Raw genomic sequence first — 18,871 nt, 5'->3', positions numbered from 1 at the left:
GGAAGGAAGACAAGTGCCTCTACCCAGGTGGTAGCTGCTCATGATCGTATGGCGGCACGCTTGAGTTCAATCTCTCAGTGATTGGACTTCAAGGTAAACAACAAGCGGACTATCTGAGGTAGGGAGCCATGAGAACAGGCAGAGAGGATCAGCAGACACTTGGCTACTTCTGTGGTGGTTAACGTTCGCTGATAAAGAAGGCAAAGACGAGCATGAGGCAAAGCCCAAAACCGACCTGGAGAGCGAACGATGAAGTAGGTTAATTCCGTCGGCAAGTGACTTCTCAGGCTCGAAACGTGTCGCTTTTCGCTTTTACATTGTATGGCTTTCCTTGAATCCGTTCACTTCCTCCGCTGGAGAGACCCGTTCCTCACTTGTCGTTGCCTCGAATCAATCATGTGAATGTGGATCCTTCGTCACACCTCACAGTCCATGTGACATCTACTGCGCTTGGGCCGCAGCACGTGCGTTCAACACCACTTCATCAACGTTGTGAGCTTTGTGCTTTGCGAACTTCACCACCACATCTGCTAACAACTGCAAGCTGGTCCCCAACACATCGAGCAACGGCACTTCTCTGCGCCGCCACCATGGCGCACACCGGAGCAGACACGAGGTATGAGCGACTTATAACCCATCAAATGCATCGCTAACGCAACGACAGTGACCCGGATGGCCTGCAATCAGCTACCAAAATGCCACTCACGACTTCATCTTCAGCAGCCATGCCGTACTCGCCAGTCACTACCACAAGCACGCTCGGAGGACAGCAGAGCAGCCCAGGTCTCCTGAAGGCAATATCGCAAGACTTCAGCATGCCACCCTCAACGACACTTGCGGTGATCTCCGCGCGCTCTTCGACAACATCAAGCTACCCACCAGAGGACGCATCCGCCACAGAAGGTTTTACTCCACAAACGTTCGAGAAGTGTCTCCAAGTGCTCGAAACGGTGGAGCTTTTGGAGATGATTCTCTTCGCCCTACCAACCAAGGTTCTCCTCTTCGCTCAGAAAGTTTCCACGCAGTGGAAGGATGTCATGGACAACTCGCTCAAGCTGCAGCAGGCACTGTTCTTCACAAGCATCTCTGATGACCTACTCGATGTCTCGGAGGGCGAGAAGAGGTATGCTCAGGTGGTCAATAATCCTCTCCTGGATGGTCTCCAGAGAGTGCCTCTTGAGTTTGAACCAGGAGACACATTTCTCGGGGGCGCCAGTGGCGCGGCTATGCTTCACCGATCCTGGTTGCACAAGGACGCCAGCTGGAAGCGCATGACACCCACACAACCTGCGATAAGCCACCACATGTGGTTGATACTAGGTCTGAGCCCAGTGCGGGTCACCAAAGAGTTGATGGGCAAAGACCCAGACCAGGCGGTCAAGAACTGGGCGGCCAAGTATGCTTACAGCCCCTTTTGGGACGACTGGCAAGAGATCAATCAAGCAGACGAGAAGATGTTCCTGGGCGACGTCATAGAAGCCATCGACGTAAAGCTGGGACTCCTTCCAACCAAGCTGGCTTGTGCTAGCACGATCTGCGACATGACCGGGGAGCTTCCGACTCTGGAGAGCAACGACGAGTTGGAGGAAATGATCGAGCATGCGAAGAGTTGCGAGCATTCGGACTTCTGGAGCAATTGCTCACACAGACAGACAAAGATCGAGAAGGAGGAGCAGAAGAGGAGGCTGGAATACAAGTTTCTCCTCGCAAAATCCGACACTGAGGAGGACGATTGAAATCACAGCAAGAACTTCGAATGCAAAGAAGTCTCTTTTGATGAAGATCAGTACTGCGAGAAGACGTTGGTCATCAACGGGCATTGGAACGCAAACCAGAGCTATCGACTCAGAAGATCGGTCTTCTACAATGCAAATTACACGATGGCAACTCGACGTCGCATTGAGGGCATGTCCTGCCACGTATCACGTACAGAACGTCTGAAGCAAGGGTCAGTTGGAGCAGAGTGCCATACGCCGAGATGGCTGTGGCTTGAGGGATGAGCACATTGCACGACCCGAAATGAGGACACAGTGGGTCTCAATTGCTTTATGCACCGTATTATGTTGCTCTGGTCCAGTCCACACTCCTGCTGCCCTCGCCGTTCCCAATCACTACATCCTAATAACCGCGAGGTTGTGGAGTTCTCACTGCTTCAGACGAACGTGACGGGGTACCCTCAGCTTAGTAGGTCGAACAAGTTAGATCTCAGCCCGCGCAAGTACACAAACAGCACACAGATGCATGATGCAATACCCTGTCCTCAAAGAAGAGCCTCGCGAGTCCTACAGCGTAGCAAGCATGCCTTTCGCAGTGCACCTTCCCACCAGCACAACAGACTTGCGCTATCGCCATTGCCACCACCAGAGGCCAAAGCAGCAAGAGCGCCCATCATCCCGATCAAAACAACCGTGAACGGACAGAGGAAGGCAACAATCTCACCCTCCCACAGCAGCGACATCGTATCCCAATCATTACAAGATTCTTTTGCACCACTATACAGCAGTTCCACAAGCCCGTTTCAGCTCGTTGGAGGACGCATCCTACCACTCATTCATAGACCAGCAGAGATGGCAGCTCGGCAACCCTCTCCCACGAAAGCGCCAGTGCCGCCGGTATTGTTCACCTACGAGTTGCTCGAGCTGATCCTGTTTGAGCTTCCAACGCGAGATCTGCTCCTGTCGCAGCGAGTATGCACGAGGTGGAAGGCAGTCATTGAGAACTCGACCGCTCTGCAGCAGGCTCTGTCCTTCAAGGCCATTCCCGGAGTTGTTCCTTTTTGTGTCGAACTCTTGGAAGGCGAAGAGGAAGAGGAAGTCGACGAGCATGGCTCCAACTACGGAGACGGAGACGACGCTGAACCTGACGACGCTGACCCTGACGACGCGGACGACGGAGAAGATGCTGAAAACGCAGACAACGCGGACGCCGGAGAAGATGCTGAAATGACAGACAACGTGGACGCTGGAGATGAGGCCGACAATGCAGACGATGCAGAAAATGCGGATGGCGCAGCAGACGGGAACGAAGGGGACGATACAGACGCTGCGGAAAAGGAGAAAGAGAAGCCGTGGGAGTCTATGTTCCTGCTCAATCCCCTTTTAAAATCCCTGCACTTCGACTGCCATACCGGACAGATCCTCCCAGGCGAAACACTGCTCGGCAGCTCTGACAGCCCCGCTGTCCTTCCACCCTTTATGCTGGTCCCGCATGCGAGTTGGCGGAAAATGGTATCAAACTCACGCGCAAGCCACCACCCGCGTTTGAGGGCGTTCGCTAACTCTTTTATCCCATTATTTCTAGCTGCCTACACAACCTCCGGTAGTGCCGAGCATCATCAGGACGGAGATTTCCGCGAACCCCGAGAAGGTGGTGACCTTGCTCCAGGCCGAAGATGCGAGCAGCGCAGTCAGAGCATACGTGACAATGTTCGGCGATGACTTCATGGCGGAGGACTGGGAATGGTGGGATGAGCAGAACGTGCCAGTGGATCAATGCAGGCTGGGCAAGATCTACGAAGCCCTGGACGAGAAGCTCGCGCTCGTCCCCAAGGAAATCGAAGAGATCCGGAGTGAAGGCATTGTGAACATTGGCTCCGCTGAAGCACCCGTGTATAACCTGGTTCGAGCACCTGGTCACAGCGAGCTGTCCTCGATCGCTGGGTATCCGAATCAGCCATTCCTGGAGAATAACCACCAGCTCAAAGACTTGGAGGGGGACTTGCGCCGGCGTAAGAGGGCCAATGGTTTTGTCGACCCGTGGGCGGACCGCTCCACAAGGGGTGCATGGGCACCGAGTTTCACTAAGTCAGAGCTGGACCGTCCAACTGATGGAGATGCTGACCATCTTTTGTAGTCGACAAGACTTATCAATGGACAGGGAACGAGGATCTATCAGAGTCGTCGGAAGAGGAGGAGGAGGAGGAGGGAGGACCTTGAAATTCTTGCTATCGTCAAAGCATGAATGCTGATGTTAAAGTCATGAAGACTCTGTTCAGCAAGTCTAGGATCTGAACCTGGTCCAGCAGTCCTTCAGGAACTTTTGCTCGGTGACTGCACTACGAAGAGAGTTAGCTTAGCCGCACGTTAGGACTTGTACCACTCACATGACTGCGGCCAACGTCCCACCAATTCCAGCGATCCTCGCCAATTCCCCCATGATGCCGTACCTCTGTAGCACAGGCAACACATCTTCCGTGCGAGACAGTATGCTTGGTACCACTGCTGCGGCTGCAACAGCGTACATGCTTGGCAGAATCTGCGTGACATCGAATTCCTGCGTATCCATATCAGCTTCCACCCCGCCTTGCAAGAGTGCATTGCTCACCATCCCACGCTCCTTGAAGAATTTTCGGATGAAGGAGAGATTGAAAGCAATTCTCAAGCCCATGTTGACGCAGTTGGCCAACACCAAGCCCTTCGCACCCAGCTTCCACACTCTCAGAGACAGCCAGGCACTGCTTGCAAACACCACAAAGTTGCCTCCCATCCAGAAGCTTTGATTGCGAAGGTCCTTCGTGCTGGCGGTTGCAGCCACAAAAGCCTCGCTGACTCCATTGATGGCGAGGAATGGGATGTAGTAGCAGTAAGTTCCGAGCACTTCGCCAGCGCCGGAGTCAGACCAACGAGAGCCCGCGACCAGCCGAAGGAGGAGTGGGGCGAGAGTCGGGCCAACGGTGAAGGCCAGTAGAGAGACGACGGCATACACTCGGAGCAGAGTGACCAGTATCTGAGACGCTGCTTTGACGTTCTCGGTTGCGGTTGATTTGGCAGCGGTCTTCGAAACGTCGCCGTTCTGCTCTTCCGACTCCTCAGGAGGCGCTCCACATAGCTCTGCGAAGAGGTTGCGGGCGCTCGTCTCGATAGGCTGAAACAGCATCCTAGCAATGAGACCGCCGTAGTTCGCAGACAAGGCGTACATGCCCTGGTCTTCAAGCGAGGCTAGAGTGGCGATAAGTAGCTTGTCGCCTTCGGTAAGTAGCCACTTGATGCCGGTTTGGAAGAACAGAGAGCCCATGAGCCATAGCAAGGGCTTCGAGAAGAGAGAAAAGAGGTATTCGATTTGAGGACTAAGGAAAGAAGATAAATCAACGAACTGTAGCTTACGCTTGGAATTCGCTTGCAGAATGCGCACCTCGACTTCATCTTGCTCAAGAAGAGGGAGAAATTGTTCGCCCTGGCGACGGGAATGGTCCACGCCCAGTAGACTGCTGTGAGGGTGAAGGAATTGACAAGCTCGCCGGCGGCAAATGGCAGAACGCCAATGTTGATACCCTGCTTATTTGCCCAGTAGAAGAGTCCAAAGACGGTGAGCGTCTTCAAGATCACTGACGACCCTTCCGCAGCTGCTCTCGCCTTGTACAGCATATTCTGCTGGACGGCGGTGTAGGCTGGCTCCATCAACAGCTCCACGAATGCAGCCAGCTGATTGACTCGCAAAGCCTCTGCAAAGTAAGGCACAGCAGTGTAGGTGTCCATACTGCTGAGATACCAATGAGCGAAGGTGAAGCCGAGAGGAATGTTGGCCATGATCGCCAGATAGGAGAGGTTGATGGCCGCCTGAGCGCCGCCATCCGAGCGTCTCACGGCAGCCACGCGCAGAGACTCCCGTGAGAAATACTGGACTCCAATCTTGAAGAGTTCCAGCTGGACCGACATGCCCAATAGCTCAGGAGACAGGAATCGAAGTAGAAGCTGATTTAGGGCGAATGTTACCGCTCGGGAGCCGATTTGGAGGAGGATGAGGATGCTGGCGCCCTTCGCCGACGCGGAGACTACGTTGTCCGGCATGTTGGCGATAGTCCTCCTCGCCCAGGATGCAATTTAGGGGTGTTGATGAGGATGTGCGTGTCAATGGCAATATCTTGGAAGAGGTGAGGTTGGTCTGTCAGATGAAAGCACGATTCAACCTCGGTCTTGGCGAAGATGACATCTCAATCAACCTCGCGTGAGGAAGATGTGTTACAACGACATAAGCAGCGACGCAGGCGATCGCGGTCATTAAGAAGTGCACGAAGAGATGAGAGACGAAAGAGTAGAACGGCAATATTAGAAACACCGAGCATTCGACCAACCACTAGCATCACTACTCCAACATGCTCGAGTTCCGCACCTCAGGCTTCAACCCCTACAGCGTCAAATACTCGCCCTTCTTCGACTCCCGTCTCGCCGTCGGGGGCGGTGCCAACTTCGGCCTCGTTGGCAATGGCCGCCTCTACGCCCTCAACCTCAACTCCAATGGCATCGTTTGCGAGAAGTTCTTCGAGACGCAGGATTGTCTCTTCGACTTGACGTGGTCGGAACAGCATGAGAATCAGATATTGACAGCGGGCGGAGACGGGAGTTTGAAGTTGTTCGATCTTGGGGTTGGAGAGTTCCCGGTTGCGGGATGGCAGGAGCATGGGAGGGAGGTGTTTAGCGTGCATTGGAATTTGGTTAAGAAGGATACGTTTCTGTCGAGCTCGTGGGATGGGACGGTGAAGATCTGGACGCCAGAGAGGAAGGAGAGTGTTGCGACGCTGCCGGTACATTCGTGCGTATATTCGGCCCAATTCAGTCCGCATCATCCGGATGTCGTGACTTGTGTGAGTCGAGACTCGCATTTGCGAGTGTTCGATTTAAGGACGAAGCCGAGCGCGCAGAATCATATGACGTTGGCTATACCCATACACGCGCCTCCAAAGGTCTCTGCGCCGGGGATGATGAACCAGACTGCTGGGCCGACTGAGTGCTTGACGCACGATTGGAACAAGTACCGAGACTCGGTCATAGCTACGGCAGGCGTGGATACGATGATCCGGACCTTCGACTTGCGAGTTCCTTCCGGACCTGTCAACATGCTCCCTGGCCACGAATACGCTGTCCGCAGGGTCAGCTGGAGCCCGCACCTCTCGGACGTTCTACTCAGCGCATCCTACGACATGACCTGCCGCGTCTGGACCGACGGTAGCAACGTGGAACAAGGTGGCACTGGCACCGGATTAGGTCGCGAGATGGGCCGCATGGACAGACATACAGAATTCACAATGGGCGTGGACTGGTGTCTGTTCGGCGCAGAAGGCTGGTGTGCGACGTGTGCTTGGGATGAACGGGTGTTGGTGTGGGATGTGAGGGATGTCATGCGCGGCTGAAGAAAAGGCAAAGTGGTATCTTGCTATATCACTAATGGTCGTTTCCATCGTCAACATCGTCAGAACGGCCTTCCGGATCACGGCAAGGGCCAATGCCGCCCATCCGCATACTGCGCAGCATACTGGGACGACCCATCTGCAGGCTGCGGCCGTTGCGGCGGTCCTTCAAGACTGCTCAAGTCCGTGCCCGCGATAAATGACATATCGTTGCTCGGCCGCCTGAACGCACCATTGTGACCGCTCGGACCCGCCACTGCCGCCGCATCACTGGGACTTCCAGGACCGTACGCTTCAGGCACGCTGTACGTGCTGCTTGCGTCGTCAGGCTGGACCGCTTTCTCATCGCCAGCCACAGCAGCTCGTCCGAGCAAACCTGGTACGAACTCTTCCTTAGCCTGCGGCTTCTCGAAGTCGAATGGCTCGAAGAACGATTTCCGGCTCGCTGCGCTTGGAGCGAACGAAGCGTATGAAGCGCGGAATGGATTCGGTGCAGGCTCTGGAGACTGGGATCGAACGCCTGCTACTGCGCCTGTCGGTATCGATGTGTGACTGGCCTTTGAGTGCTGGGAGGATGAAGACTTCAGACCAGTCACCGCAGCTGTTCCTACGCCTGCTCCTGCTTCTGCACCCACACCCGCACCTAGATCGGCACCTGCGCCGGCGTCCGCAACTTCGTTCTCCTGCATCTCGCCTTTTTTCGCGGCGTCTTCGGTCCAATTACCGGATTGGGTGGGATGGTAGCTGAAGCGGTGTTGTTCTACGCGTCGTCTGCGGCGTCGTAGGAAGAGGAACAGTAAGCCCAGAAGCAGAAGGAGCAACGGAATGCCTACTCCTAAGCCGACGCCGAGACCAATCTTGAGATCGTGAGACCGTCTGGCTGAGGTCTGGTCAGCACCGTCAGGAGAAGTCTGCTGGTTCACTGCACCGGCGGCAGCTGGACCAGGCGATTGCATCGCCGGCGTTGCGTGTTGAGATGCTCCATCTCGCGTCTGCGACGTTCTTGCAGTCCCCGGTGTCTGATTCGTCCTTGTGCTTTGTGACGCAGATGTGGGCGCAGCCCCTCCTGTCGACGAGGCAGACGCTGTACCTCCTTCTCTTGTCGATGACGGTGTGAGTGCCGGCCTTGACCTCGTCAATGAAGGCGCCCGCGACGACGCAGGCGAGCTGCCACTTTCGCTGCCTTCACTCAATTCGAAGAAAGGACTCTTGAGCACGCAGCCATCGCAGGTAATATCGTTGCCATTTTCGATGGCAAAGTACATCAGATTTCCAAGATTGCTTTGCTGTATCGTATCGACGCGCCACACGAGCGATGTGTCTGATTGCGCATTGTTGACTACATAGCCTGTCAGCCTGCTCTTCTGGAACAGTCGTCTGCTTGCTCGCCATACCAGCAAGTGTATCGAACGCCCAGTCCCCGTCATCGCCTCGCTCAAACAGAATCAACGACGTCTCATTGAACGGCGTCGTCCATGATATCCTAACGTCTTGTCCAACTGTGAAGCCATTGTCGCCAGTAGATGAGAGGTCCGGCGCAGTGAAGGCGAGGTCTTGCGCTGCTCCGGAGGCGGCGAGGAGTTGAAGTATCGCTACTGTTGATGATATCCTCATCTCAAGTTCGGCGCGCTGTCACCATCTTTTACACAGGACTGGCAATTAGACCAGCAGATAGCATCAAGCAAATGAAACAGAACAAGAGGAAGTCCGCTCAAACACGCATCAAAAGACAACCTTCTTCCCAATGCCGCGGCCCAAGAACCATCAACCCACCTAAGGTACCTCATCCGTCACTCCATCAGTAGTAGTCCAATCTAGCCTATATCAGGCCTCACGAAGCTTCAACAGCTTCCCAAAAGCCGCATCTCGGCCATCAAACCCGTCCGTTTGGAGTATAGTGATCCACGGACGAGAAGGCTTGACCTGCAGAAAGCATGATGCGCGCCAATCACGAGGAGCTGATCACCCCGCTTTGCGTAGATCTGGGGTGCTGTGGTGGAGGTGCGGGTTGATTTATATTTATAGATGCCGTTTGTCTTCCGTTCGTTACACGGCTGAATGGACGGTACGTGTAGCAGTTCGGATGCCATTGTCAATACCTCCTGGAGCGTCTGAGTAGCTGTCAGTCCACAACTTCAATGTTCTGAATAGTCTTGAACATCTCAGTCGCCATGACCTGACTCTCCGGTCCTAGCCTGCGGAACCAAGGCCTGTCAGGATGCCACCAGTTCCGCTCCAGCAGCACCGTCGCTGCAAGGTCCCCAGTCGAGCCGAACGCCCTCTTCAGATCGTGGCAGCAGGCCACGATTTCACTGTTCTTTTGACAATTCTCCGCAAAGCACGACCAGGACGGTGGCTTAGGAAGCGTCCCGGTGCCAGCGTCGGAGATGCGGTCGCAGGTGTCTCTCCATTGCTTGTAGTGGATCGCGTCACGTCGTCGCTGTTGCAATTCCTCTCGTACGCGCGTTTGTCGCTTCGTTTCGTCTGCTTCCTGAGCCATTCGCTTCTGCTCCGCTGCTCGTTGTCGCCCTGCCTCCTCTTCACGCCTAACCTCGTCCTCACGCCGTTGCTGCTCTTCGACCAAGTGACGATGCCGTTCCTCTTCTCGTCCTCGAGCCTGGATCGCCCACTGGACACGCGCTTCTTCCAGCCGGCGAAGTTCCTGTCTGGCCCGCCTCGCCCTCTGAACTTGAAGAGCAAGTCGAATAAGCGCGTATGCAATCAACGCTGCGAGGCACACGGCGAACAATCCTAACCCAATCTTCAGAGCGAGCAGCGCTGTCCCTTTGAGCCACCTTAGACTGACGCCAACAATATGAGCGACCAGATGCACCAACTTCCCGGGTGCGTGGTAGAGCCATATCACAGCACTCTTGATCGCCGCGCCACACTGTTTGAGGGCTTGATAGCACCACACCGCAGCATCACGGATCGCCAGGCCAAAGCATTTGAATGCGTCCGCGATGGTGACGAAGAGGTGCCGTATGCTCTTCAACACGTTCGACGTTTGGAGTCTGGTCGCATCGGTATCCGGAGTGGTCAATCCGCTCAGAATGCGCATGTTTGGAATCTGCTGCCTCTCTTCCGTCGTGGAGGGTCTGTTGCGGTAATGAAGTAGATTCTGGTTCAGTGAAGCTGGAGGAGGAGGTGGAAAAGAGGAAGAAGCAACGAGGCTACGTACCTCAGGTGCTGTGCCGCGCAGCCTTGTTCTCCTAACCGCCAGGCGCTCGTCCGAGCCATCTCGAAGCATCGGCGCATATCCAGCCTGAGGCAGTACCGCTTTCTTTACGCGCACAGGAAAAAAACACAAGCGACGATGGAGTAACTGTTTTCGTGGTGCATACCTGAGTAGGTTCGACTTCCATAGGAGTCTGTCTGATTTTGTACGTATGCTCAACTCTTTCATCAAAGGACGTGAAGCCACCCTGGGGCATGTGCCACTCGCCAAAACGCCTCGCAGCTATGCAACATGCTTTCTGAACCTCCCGTGCACATCTCAAACGAGCCCATCGTAGAGTGAGAGCGCAGAGACGATCGTCTCGTCGCGCTTGCTGCCCTCCTTTAGAAACCATTAGCACTCTAGCATTTCCCTACAGCAATATCAGAGGTACCAACCTTAAACTCCGCCATATCCAACGACCCATTCTCATCCTTATCCATCATCCTAAAAATCTTCTTGACCCGCTTCTCCGGCGTATCCTCATCCTCGGGCAATTTCACCATACTCCCCACCATCTTATAAATCGCCTCGACAATCTGCAGCATCTCATTATAACTAATCTGCCCGTCTCCGTCGATGTCGTAGAGCTGGAACGCCCAGTCCAGCTTGTCCTCCATCTTGCCGCGCGAGGTGACGGAGAGGGCGCAGATGAATTCTTTAAAGTCGATGCTGCCGCTCTTGTCGGCGTCGAAGACGTTGAAGACGTAGTCGGCGAAGCTGGACGGGTCGCCGAAGGGGAAGAATTGCTTGTAGATTTTTTGGAACTCGGATTTGGTGAGCATGCCGCTGGGGCAGTCTTTGAGGAAGCCTGCGATCAATCCTCAAGGTTAGCGCATGCGAATGGGCACGTCTGCGCGGGACGGTGGGGGGAGAGTCTACCCTTGTACCATTGCTGCAGTTCCTTCTTATCGAAATGTGTGGCTTTCTGGAGGTCGATGAGCTCTTGCTGGGAGAGCTTGCTCTGGCTGTTGGGGTGCAGTGTCAGTCCGGCTTCTGTAATTTCCACATGTGCTATGCGTGTGCTGGTGCTCTTGCTGAACTCCTGGTCGAAGTGCTCGTGGATGCCGATGCTCAGCGCGCATTGCAGCTTGTGTTGGAAGGCCAGGTAGCTCGCGGAGCTGGGTCGTGGGACTCTGATCGGTCGTGGACGAGCGTGGTTGATCGCGCCATTGATTGATGGGCGTCTGTGTGCCGCTTCGCTGTCGGACAAGACGCTGTCGGACATGACGCTGTCGGCGGGGTCATCCTCCTCGTAGTCCGGGTAGATGTCGTGGACTTTCTTGACTTCTCTTGAATCCATGGTGTTGGGGCTTCGAAATGCGGTTCGTAGTTGAGTGGTGGGGAGTCTCGACGGTGTCTTTAACAGGCCGTTGTATCGCGCGCATCTGAGATGGACCTCATGGGGCCACGCGTGAATCACATGGGATGGGATGGTTCGCGAGGGCGTTGTTGTTCCACCACGAAGCAAGAAACGACACATTCAAACGTAGGAAGTCGCACTCACCTCTTGCCCATCTTGGGCTACTCCCACTCTCAATGCTCAGTGTTGGTGAAGATGGTGCAAACGCTGCGTCACGGTGTGACTTGGGGGTGCTCTCAGGGAGTGGGACATTCAATTCAGGTGCGAGTGATGAGGTTAGAGAGTGCGGTATAGCAAGAAACAGTCTGAGTGAGATGTCTGGATTATCGCAACAACGACACAGAGCCCCTCCACGCTAGGAGGGGCCCGGTGGTGGCTGTGCAGCGACGGCGGGCGTTTCTGGTTTGCACATGCATGTGAGCCAGGTGTGTACGAGCAGCCTTGTTGGCCTTCTCTGCATGTCATGTTGGGATCGCGCTTATCTGGCCACTGGCGTTTACTCCACCTACCTATGTAGCTGCGTTTGAGATGGATGTTGGGCGGCTCTGGTGAATACGAAGGAAGCGCAAAGCAAAACAAGACTTCCGGATCTGCAAACGCTTCTGCAGCGCTTCGGCTTTTGTGCCTGGATTGCCTGGCACGCCTGCAAAGCCAAGGGACACCTCTACTTTGACCTCACTTCGCCTGGACGAGGCGACAAGGAAGTAGGACGGTGCTGCGCTGCAAGGTAGCTGCCAAGCACACTGCCCGTCGAACGACGTCTCGTTGTGTTGGCCATTGTGGCGACATTGGACCCTGATTTGATATAGGACTGCTGGGCTGAGAGGATGACCACCTCGTACTTCACCGAGCGGGTCAGCTCGCCAGTCAACGGCGATGCCGGATCTCTACTATCCCCAACAACGCCAGGAGGTGCTGGGCCAAAGTCAAATGCGCTGCAGAACAGAGTGACGAGCGTGCTGTCAGCTTCCTACGCTGACTTGGAAATCCGCGATGCTTTGTCAATGCTAGACGAGCGAGGCCTGCAAAACACAGCAGAGACTCGGAGAAACCTTCGGCTCGATGTCCAGCAGGAGCTGATCGAATGCAATGGCGAGATCGTGCAGGACTTTGGCAAAGTTGCGGATCAGCTCAAGCGGATAGGCACCGCCATTGAGAACCTCAACAACAGCTGCAAGGAGATCCGCATGCATGTCGATGCTGCCAGCCGCGAGTCTGGACCGATGCTGGATGATGCGACGAACATACTGTCCGAGAAGCGGCATGTCGAGACGAAGCAGCAGGTGCTGGACGCATTCAAAGCACACTTTGTGGTCTCCGACTCCGACCTTGCGACCTTGACATCCACCGCTGAGCCGGTCAATGACGACTTCTTCCGCATTTTAACTCGCGTCAAGAAGATACACCAGGACAGCGAAGTCCTGCTCGGTGCTGAAAGCCAGCGGCTCGGGCTTGAGATTCTCGAGCAGAGCTCACGGCAGCTCAACGCAGCCTTCCAAAAGCTGTATCGGTGGATACAACGGGAGTTCAAGTCGCTTGATCTGGAGAACCCGCAGATCAGCGCCAGTATCAGACGAGCTTTACGGGTGCTGGCTGAGCGGCCAACTCTGTTCCAGAATTGCCTCGACTTCTTCGCTGAAGCACGGGAGAACATCCTGTCGAACAACTTCTACGCTGCTCTTACTGGCGCTCCGGTCGACCCAGACCATCCTGTCATGGGGAAGGCCATCGAGCTGTCTGCCCATGACCCGCTACGGTATATTAGCGATATGCTGGCGTGGGCACACTCAGCTACAGTCTCTGAACGAGAAGCACTGGAAGTGCTGTTCATCTCCGAAGGCGACGAGATAGCCAAGAGCATTCAGGCCGGCATCGAGAGCGAGCCCTGGTCTCGGACAGATGATGCCGACAAGATGCAGACCTTCAATGGACGACAGGCGCTCAACCAACTGGTCGACCGCGACCTTACAGGCGTTCTTCGACAGTTGAAACAGCGTACCGAACAAGTCATCCAAAGCCACGAGGACGCCACCCTCTCCTACAAGATCGCCAACCTCGTCCTCTTCTACTGCAACATCTTCTCCTCCCTCACGGGCGAGAAGTCAAGCATCCTCGAAACCCTTCGACCGCTCTCCGACACCGCCATGCGCAGCTTCAAATCCACAATGCGCGACCACGTCGCCAACCTTCAAGCCGACGCCGCCATCGGCTCAGACGACCTCGCACCGCCCGAGTTCCTCGTCGAAGCACTGGAAACCCTCCAAGTCCTGATGAAGAGCTACGACACCTCTGCCATCACCAACGACCGCGCCAAACGCGCCGAAGGCTTCCAGCCCATCCTCCAAGACGCGCTGGACCCCTACCTCGCCGGCTGCGAAAACATCACCCGTCGCCTCCGCACGCCGCAGAAACACATCTTCGCCTTGAACTGCCTGCTCGCGACCAAAGACACGTTGCGGAAATATTCCTTCGCTGACCGCAGCGAGGAGCTCGAGTCCCGCATCTCGGAGCATGAAAAAGAGTTGACAGACGCCACGCACGCCTGGTTACTGCGCGAATCCGGCATGGCTTCTCTCGTTTCCAACATCTCCACCCCCGACGACCTCGCCTCATCGTACAAAGACCCGAAACAACTTTATACCATCGCGCAGCAGCTCGACGCTTTCCTCCCAACCGCTACGGACGACGCGCGGGAGTTCTTGACGCAGTTGGAGGACCGGGCGCTGGGGAGACGGGTGATTGAGCAGGCTGCTGAAAGGTTTTGTGAGGACTTTGAGGAGGTGGAGGGGTTGGTACTTAAAGCGGACGAGATGAAGGAGAGGGCTGTTGGGGAGGGGGAGGAGGGAGAGGTGTGGTTGAGGGAGGTGTGGGTGAGGACAAGTGGGGAGATCAGGGTGTTGTTGAGTTAGACAGCATTCTTATACAAGTTGCTGGTGCGGCCTATATGTCCAGCATGTCTGTACATGTATACTTCTTGCATACGGGTATCCTGCTCTGTCCTCAGCCCTTCCAGCCTCTCGTACAGCGTCCTGTCCCCGATGCGGCAGACCCTAGTGAAGCCGCTTCGTCTCATCTTCCCCTACTTGTGCAGTGGCTCAGCTGCTCGCCTTCCTCTTCTCCCACTCCTCGGGCGTAAAACACTTCGGCGTCCACGCGTGAATCGCGGCAATCTCCTCCTTCAACGTCGCATTCACCAGCCGATGTCGCGCGAGCGTCGTTTTCTTTGCGAACTGCGGGGAGACTATCGTGGCTTCGTACATTTGGCCGCAGCCGCCTATATCACATCACTACATCAGCATATGAGGAGGGTTGGAGGGGGGAGGTGGGATGCAGTACCGGACAAGTCGCTGATCTCGACATGTGAGGCTTCGAGTTTGGACTGCAGAGTGCTGGTGAGGTGGTCGGGGGTGATGCCGCTGGTGGACTGGGTTGAGGTGGCTTCGGTGTCTGTGCGGGCGCTCATGTTGGCCTCCGCTCAAGTATAGTCTCGATATATCTGAAGTCGTGATATGTAGCGGTCGTTATCAGATCAAATGACGTGCGTCGAAGGTGAAACTCCAAATTAACCTTTCAGCCACACCTTCCGCGCCGCGCCCCTTCAAAGTTGGTTTAGCCGCAAACTCTCTCCTCCAGCTTCCAACAAACATCAAAACAAACCTACAACATCGACGCATGTTCGCCGCGACCGCCCAACGAGCCTTTGGATTCGGCAGGATGGCGGCTCCAACGAAATCCGCGCCTTATACCAGGGCTGTTGTGAATGCGATGCGCAAATTGTAAGTCGCTTTCTCATTTTCGATTAGGGCTGAGACACGGATGGATGTGTGGATGTGTGGCAGGGTTGGATTGACGGCTAGCTGATCATCGTGCGATCCCAGGTACCCGGAGGTGTTGGCGGATAAGAGTTTTGATAATACGGGGTGTAAGTCAATACTCCAGAACAGTTATGGACAGATGTTGACGTGTTGTAGTACTGCTAGAAGCGCCATATGATCCGTTGCGGCGACAGATGAACTCGGTGATGCTCACGGTCGATCTGACGAAAGCGGTTGCGGATGAGGCCATTGAACGACAGGACTCGATTGTTGTTGCTTATCGTATGTCATGGTCGTCTTATATTGTGTTTGTGTTGATATGGTTGGATTGACGGATGAACGCAGACCCGATAATATTTCGCGGTTTGAAGGCCCTCACTCTTAACGACAGTCAGCAGTCCAGTTTACTACGGTTGGCTGCTGAAGGGATCAGTGTATGATTAAATGTTCCAATTTCGAGGAAATTAATGCTAAACGAACATCCAGGTCTACTCCCCCCACACAGCAATCGACTGCGCCCGCGGCGGCCTAGGCGACTGGCTCGCCGACATAGTCACCGGCACGCCCACCGAACTCGCCGAAGACGAACCCCCCAACGAACTCACCGAAGACGAAACCCTCCCCGACGAAAACCCCGCCGACGACTCCGCCTTCATCCGCACTTCGTCCCCGACCAAAAAACCCCCCTCCGAACCCGCTACCGACGGCGACGCCTCCTCCACCCACCTCGCCCCCAAACGCCCCATCTACATGCTGCAACACCACCCCTCCCAGCTCGACCTCAAACAGGAAGCCCTCTCTCTCGGCGGCCAGAACCACAAACGCTACCCCATCCGCTCCACCGCCGTCCCCGGCTACCCCGGCGCAGGCATGGGTCGCATCGTCCGCTTACCCTCACCCGTCCCCTTACCCGAAATCATCGACCGCATCGGCCTCGGTCTCGGCAACCCCAAGGGCTTCCCTATAGCGGTACCGCAGGGCAAGCAAGCGAGCGAGATGACAATCCAGTCCATCGGGATCTGCGCGGGGAGCGGCGGGCATCTGTTCGGCGAGATGGAGAAGGATGGGGAGGAGGTGGATTTGCTCTTTACGGGGGAGCTGTCGCATCACGAGGCGCTGGCGGCGATTGAGAAGGGGAGGTGTGTGATTACGCTGTTCCATAGTAATACGGAGCGCGGGTTTTTGCATGGGGTGTTGAAGGGGCAGTTGGAGAGTACTGTGGCGGAGGAGGTATGTCTCATTTCATCATGTCCTTTTTCCTCGAAATGTGAGACGCCGAAGCTAACGCGGGTTGTAGTGGGAGCGAATACGCAACGAAGAGAAACAGAAGGACGGGGTGGATGAGCACTTGATGGAGGCGCTGAATGATGAGCACGTCGAGGTGCATGTTAGTGAGATGGACCGGGATCCTTATGGTATCATGATCTCGAAAGCGGAGGCACCACCAGAGTGATGCTGTTGAAGTGCAATGTGTCGTTCTTTGGTTGGCTTAAAATGGGAGGGCGAGGGATACCCACTCTTGTGGTTCGTGTAAATGTATACATAGATATATCTTGAGAAGAAACGAGAGGCGAGAGGCGATCAGTGCTGGCCATATGTACAATAAGAGCTTGGAATGGTGACTATGCCTCCAGTTTGCGATAACACATGATCGATTTGAGTATCGAAGAAGTACTGTAACAGTACTGATTCAGCTAAAGGCTCGCATTGGAATGGGCATATTACAGCTAAGAAGAAGCCCCTCGTATCAACCAAAGAGCATCTGCAGAGTTTGGTGAACCTCACTCGCTCAAGCCCCCTCCTCAGCAAACTTAACCTTCTTCCCCACCCCTTCCTCACTCCCCCCTTCAACATCCCCAACCTTCCTCTTACCCTTCCCCTCCACCACCTTCTCCCCCTCCTGCCCCGCCACAGGCGCCTCCACCTCCACTTTCTTCCTCTTCTTAACCATCCCGCTCAAATCATTCGCCCCCTTCGTCACCTCCTCGAGCTTCTGCTTCCTCCCCTCCCCACCTTCCCCCAACATCGCGCCCAGAACTCCTTTTAACGCCACCCCACTCCCATCTCCTACTTCGGGGGTAGCGTTCATCCCGCTTAGCGACACTGCAGGGTTCCGCAAATCGACGAGCCGTTGCTTCATGTCAGCGACCATTTCTTTGACGTCAGCGATACTGCGTTCTTGCTCCGCGCGCTTGGAAGGGTTGGCGTCGAGAGTGGAGAGGACGGCGGTTTCTTTGGCGATGCGAGCGGTGCAGGAGGCGATTGCCAACTCCATTTCTGACGCGGCTTCGGCGCGGAGGGCGGTGTCGACTTGGGCGGTGCTTTCGTTCGCGCCATCTGCGGCGGGGGCGCTGTCCTCGGAGGTGGAGGTGACGGAGGCGAATTCGAGGGCGAGGGAGAGCTTGAAGTGGGCTTCGGCGAGGATGCTGCTTTCTTCGGGGTAGAGGGCGAGTTTCAGTTTCAGAGCGTCGCGGGTGTCGTTGATGGCGTCCGTGAAGCGTTCGTTCTCGAGGTTGATTTCTGCTTGCAGATCGTGGGTGTCTGCTAGTCGCTCTTGTATCTGTCGCTGCTGTTCTACGTCGCCATCTTGTTGTTCCAGCTTGCGTTGTAGGAGCACGCGCGCGACATCAAGGATCTCGTACGCGATGGCGAAGTCGTCTTCCTCCTCCTCTGCTTCTGCGTCTGCAGCCGCGTCCTCGTCCTCGGAGTCTTCTGAATCCGTCCAGTTCTCGTCGCCTGTGATCTGGAAGTACGGCTTATTCGCTGCCGCCGCGTCGCCATCCTCCTTCTTGACCTCCGCTTTCCCGTCGACAGCTGTCGCCCCGCCCCCCTTCATCGCGTTCCCGATCAAGCCTGTGCCCGCTTTACTGCTCCCTTCTCCATTCCCCTCCGCCTTGACAGTCTTCCTCTTCTTCCTCTTCGGCTCCTCGGAGCTCGCGACCTTGCCGCCTAGCACATCACTGTTGCTCACCGCGACGTGGTACAAGCACCGCCCATACTGATACAGTAGGTCGGCATTTTCAGGAGACATCTCGCCATGTAGCTGATCCTGTACTTCGGCCGCTTCGCTATAGAACTCTGCTGCGGCCGGGTAGTTCTTCAGAGAATACTGCTGCGTCGCGCTGGCTTTGAGGTCGGCCAGCTTGGTGGTGAGGGTGCCGAGGGAGGGGGGAGCGTCGGCGGTGGTAGTGTCGGTGGGAGGATCCATGGCTGCGTCTTCTGGATTGGACATGGTCGAGATTTGTTCACAGTGGCGTGTGGTGTGCGGATGTTGGTAGAAGTTTAGAAGAGAGGAAGTGGTGGTTGCGACGCAATCACGCTAGTAAATTAAGGCGCGTCTCCCCAAACGCGTA

At 55.5% G+C, this 18,871-nt stretch overlaps 11 protein-coding genes across 11 annotated transcripts; 5 read left to right on the top strand and 6 right to left on the bottom strand.

Annotated features, from left to right (window-relative positions):
• Window positions 1-590: 590 nt before the first annotated feature.
• Window positions 591-1,736, top strand: LTR77_005970 (uncharacterized protein; the record flags this gene model as incomplete). Its single annotated transcript, XM_064803212.1, has 2 exons — window positions 591-616; window positions 665-1,736. 2 exons carry the CDS (start codon window positions 591-593, stop codon window positions 1,734-1,736), a joined length of 1,098 nt encoding a protein of 365 aa, XP_064658127.1.
• An 831-nt stretch (window positions 1,737-2,567) lies between these two features.
• LTR77_005969 (uncharacterized protein) lies at window positions 2,568-3,852 on the top strand (the record flags this gene model as incomplete). The annotated part of the gene is made up of 2 exons (XM_064803211.1): window positions 2,568-3,227; window positions 3,301-3,852. The coding sequence occupies 2 exons, from the start codon at window positions 2,568-2,570 to the stop codon at window positions 3,850-3,852; spliced, it is 1,212 nt and encodes a 403-aa protein (XP_064658126.1).
• Window positions 3,853-3,949: 97 nt separating this feature from the next.
• On the bottom strand, window positions 3,950-5,786 carry RFT1 (Oligosaccharide translocation protein rft1; the record flags this gene model as incomplete). Its single annotated transcript, XM_064803210.1, has 3 exons — window positions 3,950-4,049; window positions 4,103-5,065; window positions 5,131-5,786. The coding sequence occupies 3 exons, from the start codon at window positions 5,784-5,786 to the stop codon at window positions 3,950-3,952; spliced, it is 1,719 nt and encodes a 572-aa protein (XP_064658125.1).
• A 305-nt stretch (window positions 5,787-6,091) lies between these two features.
• Window positions 6,092-7,126, top strand: PEX7 (peroxisomal targeting signal 2 receptor; the record flags this gene model as incomplete). The annotated part of the gene is made up of 1 exon (XM_064803209.1): window positions 6,092-7,126. One exon carries the CDS (start codon window positions 6,092-6,094, stop codon window positions 7,124-7,126), a length of 1,035 nt encoding a protein of 344 aa, XP_064658124.1.
• A 77-nt stretch (window positions 7,127-7,203) lies between these two features.
• Window positions 7,204-8,737, bottom strand: LTR77_005966 (uncharacterized protein; the record flags this gene model as incomplete). The annotated part of the gene is made up of 2 exons (XM_064803208.1): window positions 7,204-8,462; window positions 8,518-8,737. 2 exons carry the CDS (start codon window positions 8,735-8,737, stop codon window positions 7,204-7,206), a joined length of 1,479 nt encoding a protein of 492 aa, XP_064658123.1.
• A 508-nt stretch (window positions 8,738-9,245) lies between these two features.
• Window positions 9,246-10,363, bottom strand: LTR77_005965 (uncharacterized protein; the record flags this gene model as incomplete). Its single annotated transcript, XM_064803207.1, has 2 exons — window positions 9,246-10,221; window positions 10,305-10,363. 2 exons carry the CDS (start codon window positions 10,361-10,363, stop codon window positions 9,246-9,248), a joined length of 1,035 nt encoding a protein of 344 aa, XP_064658122.1.
• Window positions 10,364-10,619: 256 nt separating this feature from the next.
• On the bottom strand, window positions 10,620-11,643 carry ncs1 (Calcium-binding protein NCS-1; the record flags this gene model as incomplete). The annotated part of the gene is made up of 3 exons (XM_064803206.1): window positions 10,620-10,682; window positions 10,739-11,151; window positions 11,223-11,643. The coding sequence occupies 3 exons, from the start codon at window positions 11,641-11,643 to the stop codon at window positions 10,620-10,622; spliced, it is 897 nt and encodes a 298-aa protein (XP_064658121.1).
• An 887-nt stretch (window positions 11,644-12,530) lies between these two features.
• COG6 (Golgi transport complex subunit 6) lies at window positions 12,531-14,612 on the top strand (the record flags this gene model as incomplete). The annotated part of the gene is made up of 1 exon (XM_064803205.1): window positions 12,531-14,612. One exon carries the CDS (start codon window positions 12,531-12,533, stop codon window positions 14,610-14,612), a length of 2,082 nt encoding a protein of 693 aa, XP_064658120.1.
• A 186-nt stretch (window positions 14,613-14,798) lies between these two features.
• On the bottom strand, window positions 14,799-15,166 carry LTR77_005962 (uncharacterized protein; the record flags this gene model as incomplete). The annotated part of the gene is made up of 2 exons (XM_064803204.1): window positions 14,799-14,977; window positions 15,040-15,166. 2 exons carry the CDS (start codon window positions 15,164-15,166, stop codon window positions 14,799-14,801), a joined length of 306 nt encoding a protein of 101 aa, XP_064658119.1.
• A 209-nt stretch (window positions 15,167-15,375) lies between these two features.
• On the top strand, window positions 15,376-16,971 carry LTR77_005961 (uncharacterized protein; the record flags this gene model as incomplete). Its single annotated transcript, XM_064803203.1, has 6 exons — window positions 15,376-15,479; window positions 15,582-15,625; window positions 15,675-15,800; window positions 15,864-15,952; window positions 16,005-16,748; window positions 16,816-16,971. 6 exons carry the CDS (start codon window positions 15,376-15,378, stop codon window positions 16,969-16,971), a joined length of 1,263 nt encoding a protein of 420 aa, XP_064658118.1.
• A 336-nt stretch (window positions 16,972-17,307) lies between these two features.
• LTR77_005960 (uncharacterized protein) lies at window positions 17,308-18,750 on the bottom strand (the record flags this gene model as incomplete). Its single annotated transcript, XM_064803202.1, has 1 exon — window positions 17,308-18,750. One exon carries the CDS (start codon window positions 18,748-18,750, stop codon window positions 17,308-17,310), a length of 1,443 nt encoding a protein of 480 aa, XP_064658117.1.
• Window positions 18,751-18,871: the final 121 nt, after the last annotated feature.

The sequence above is a fragment of the Saxophila tyrrhenica genome, assembly GCF_035928015.1.
Source record: "Saxophila tyrrhenica strain CCFEE 5935 chromosome Unknown scaffold_9, whole genome shotgun sequence".
NCBI lineage: Eukaryota > Fungi > Ascomycota > Dothideomycetes > Mycosphaerellales > Extremaceae > Saxophila > Saxophila tyrrhenica.
The sequence above is the reverse complement of the archived record's forward strand: the minus strand, read 5'-3'. Positions and strand labels throughout refer to the sequence as shown.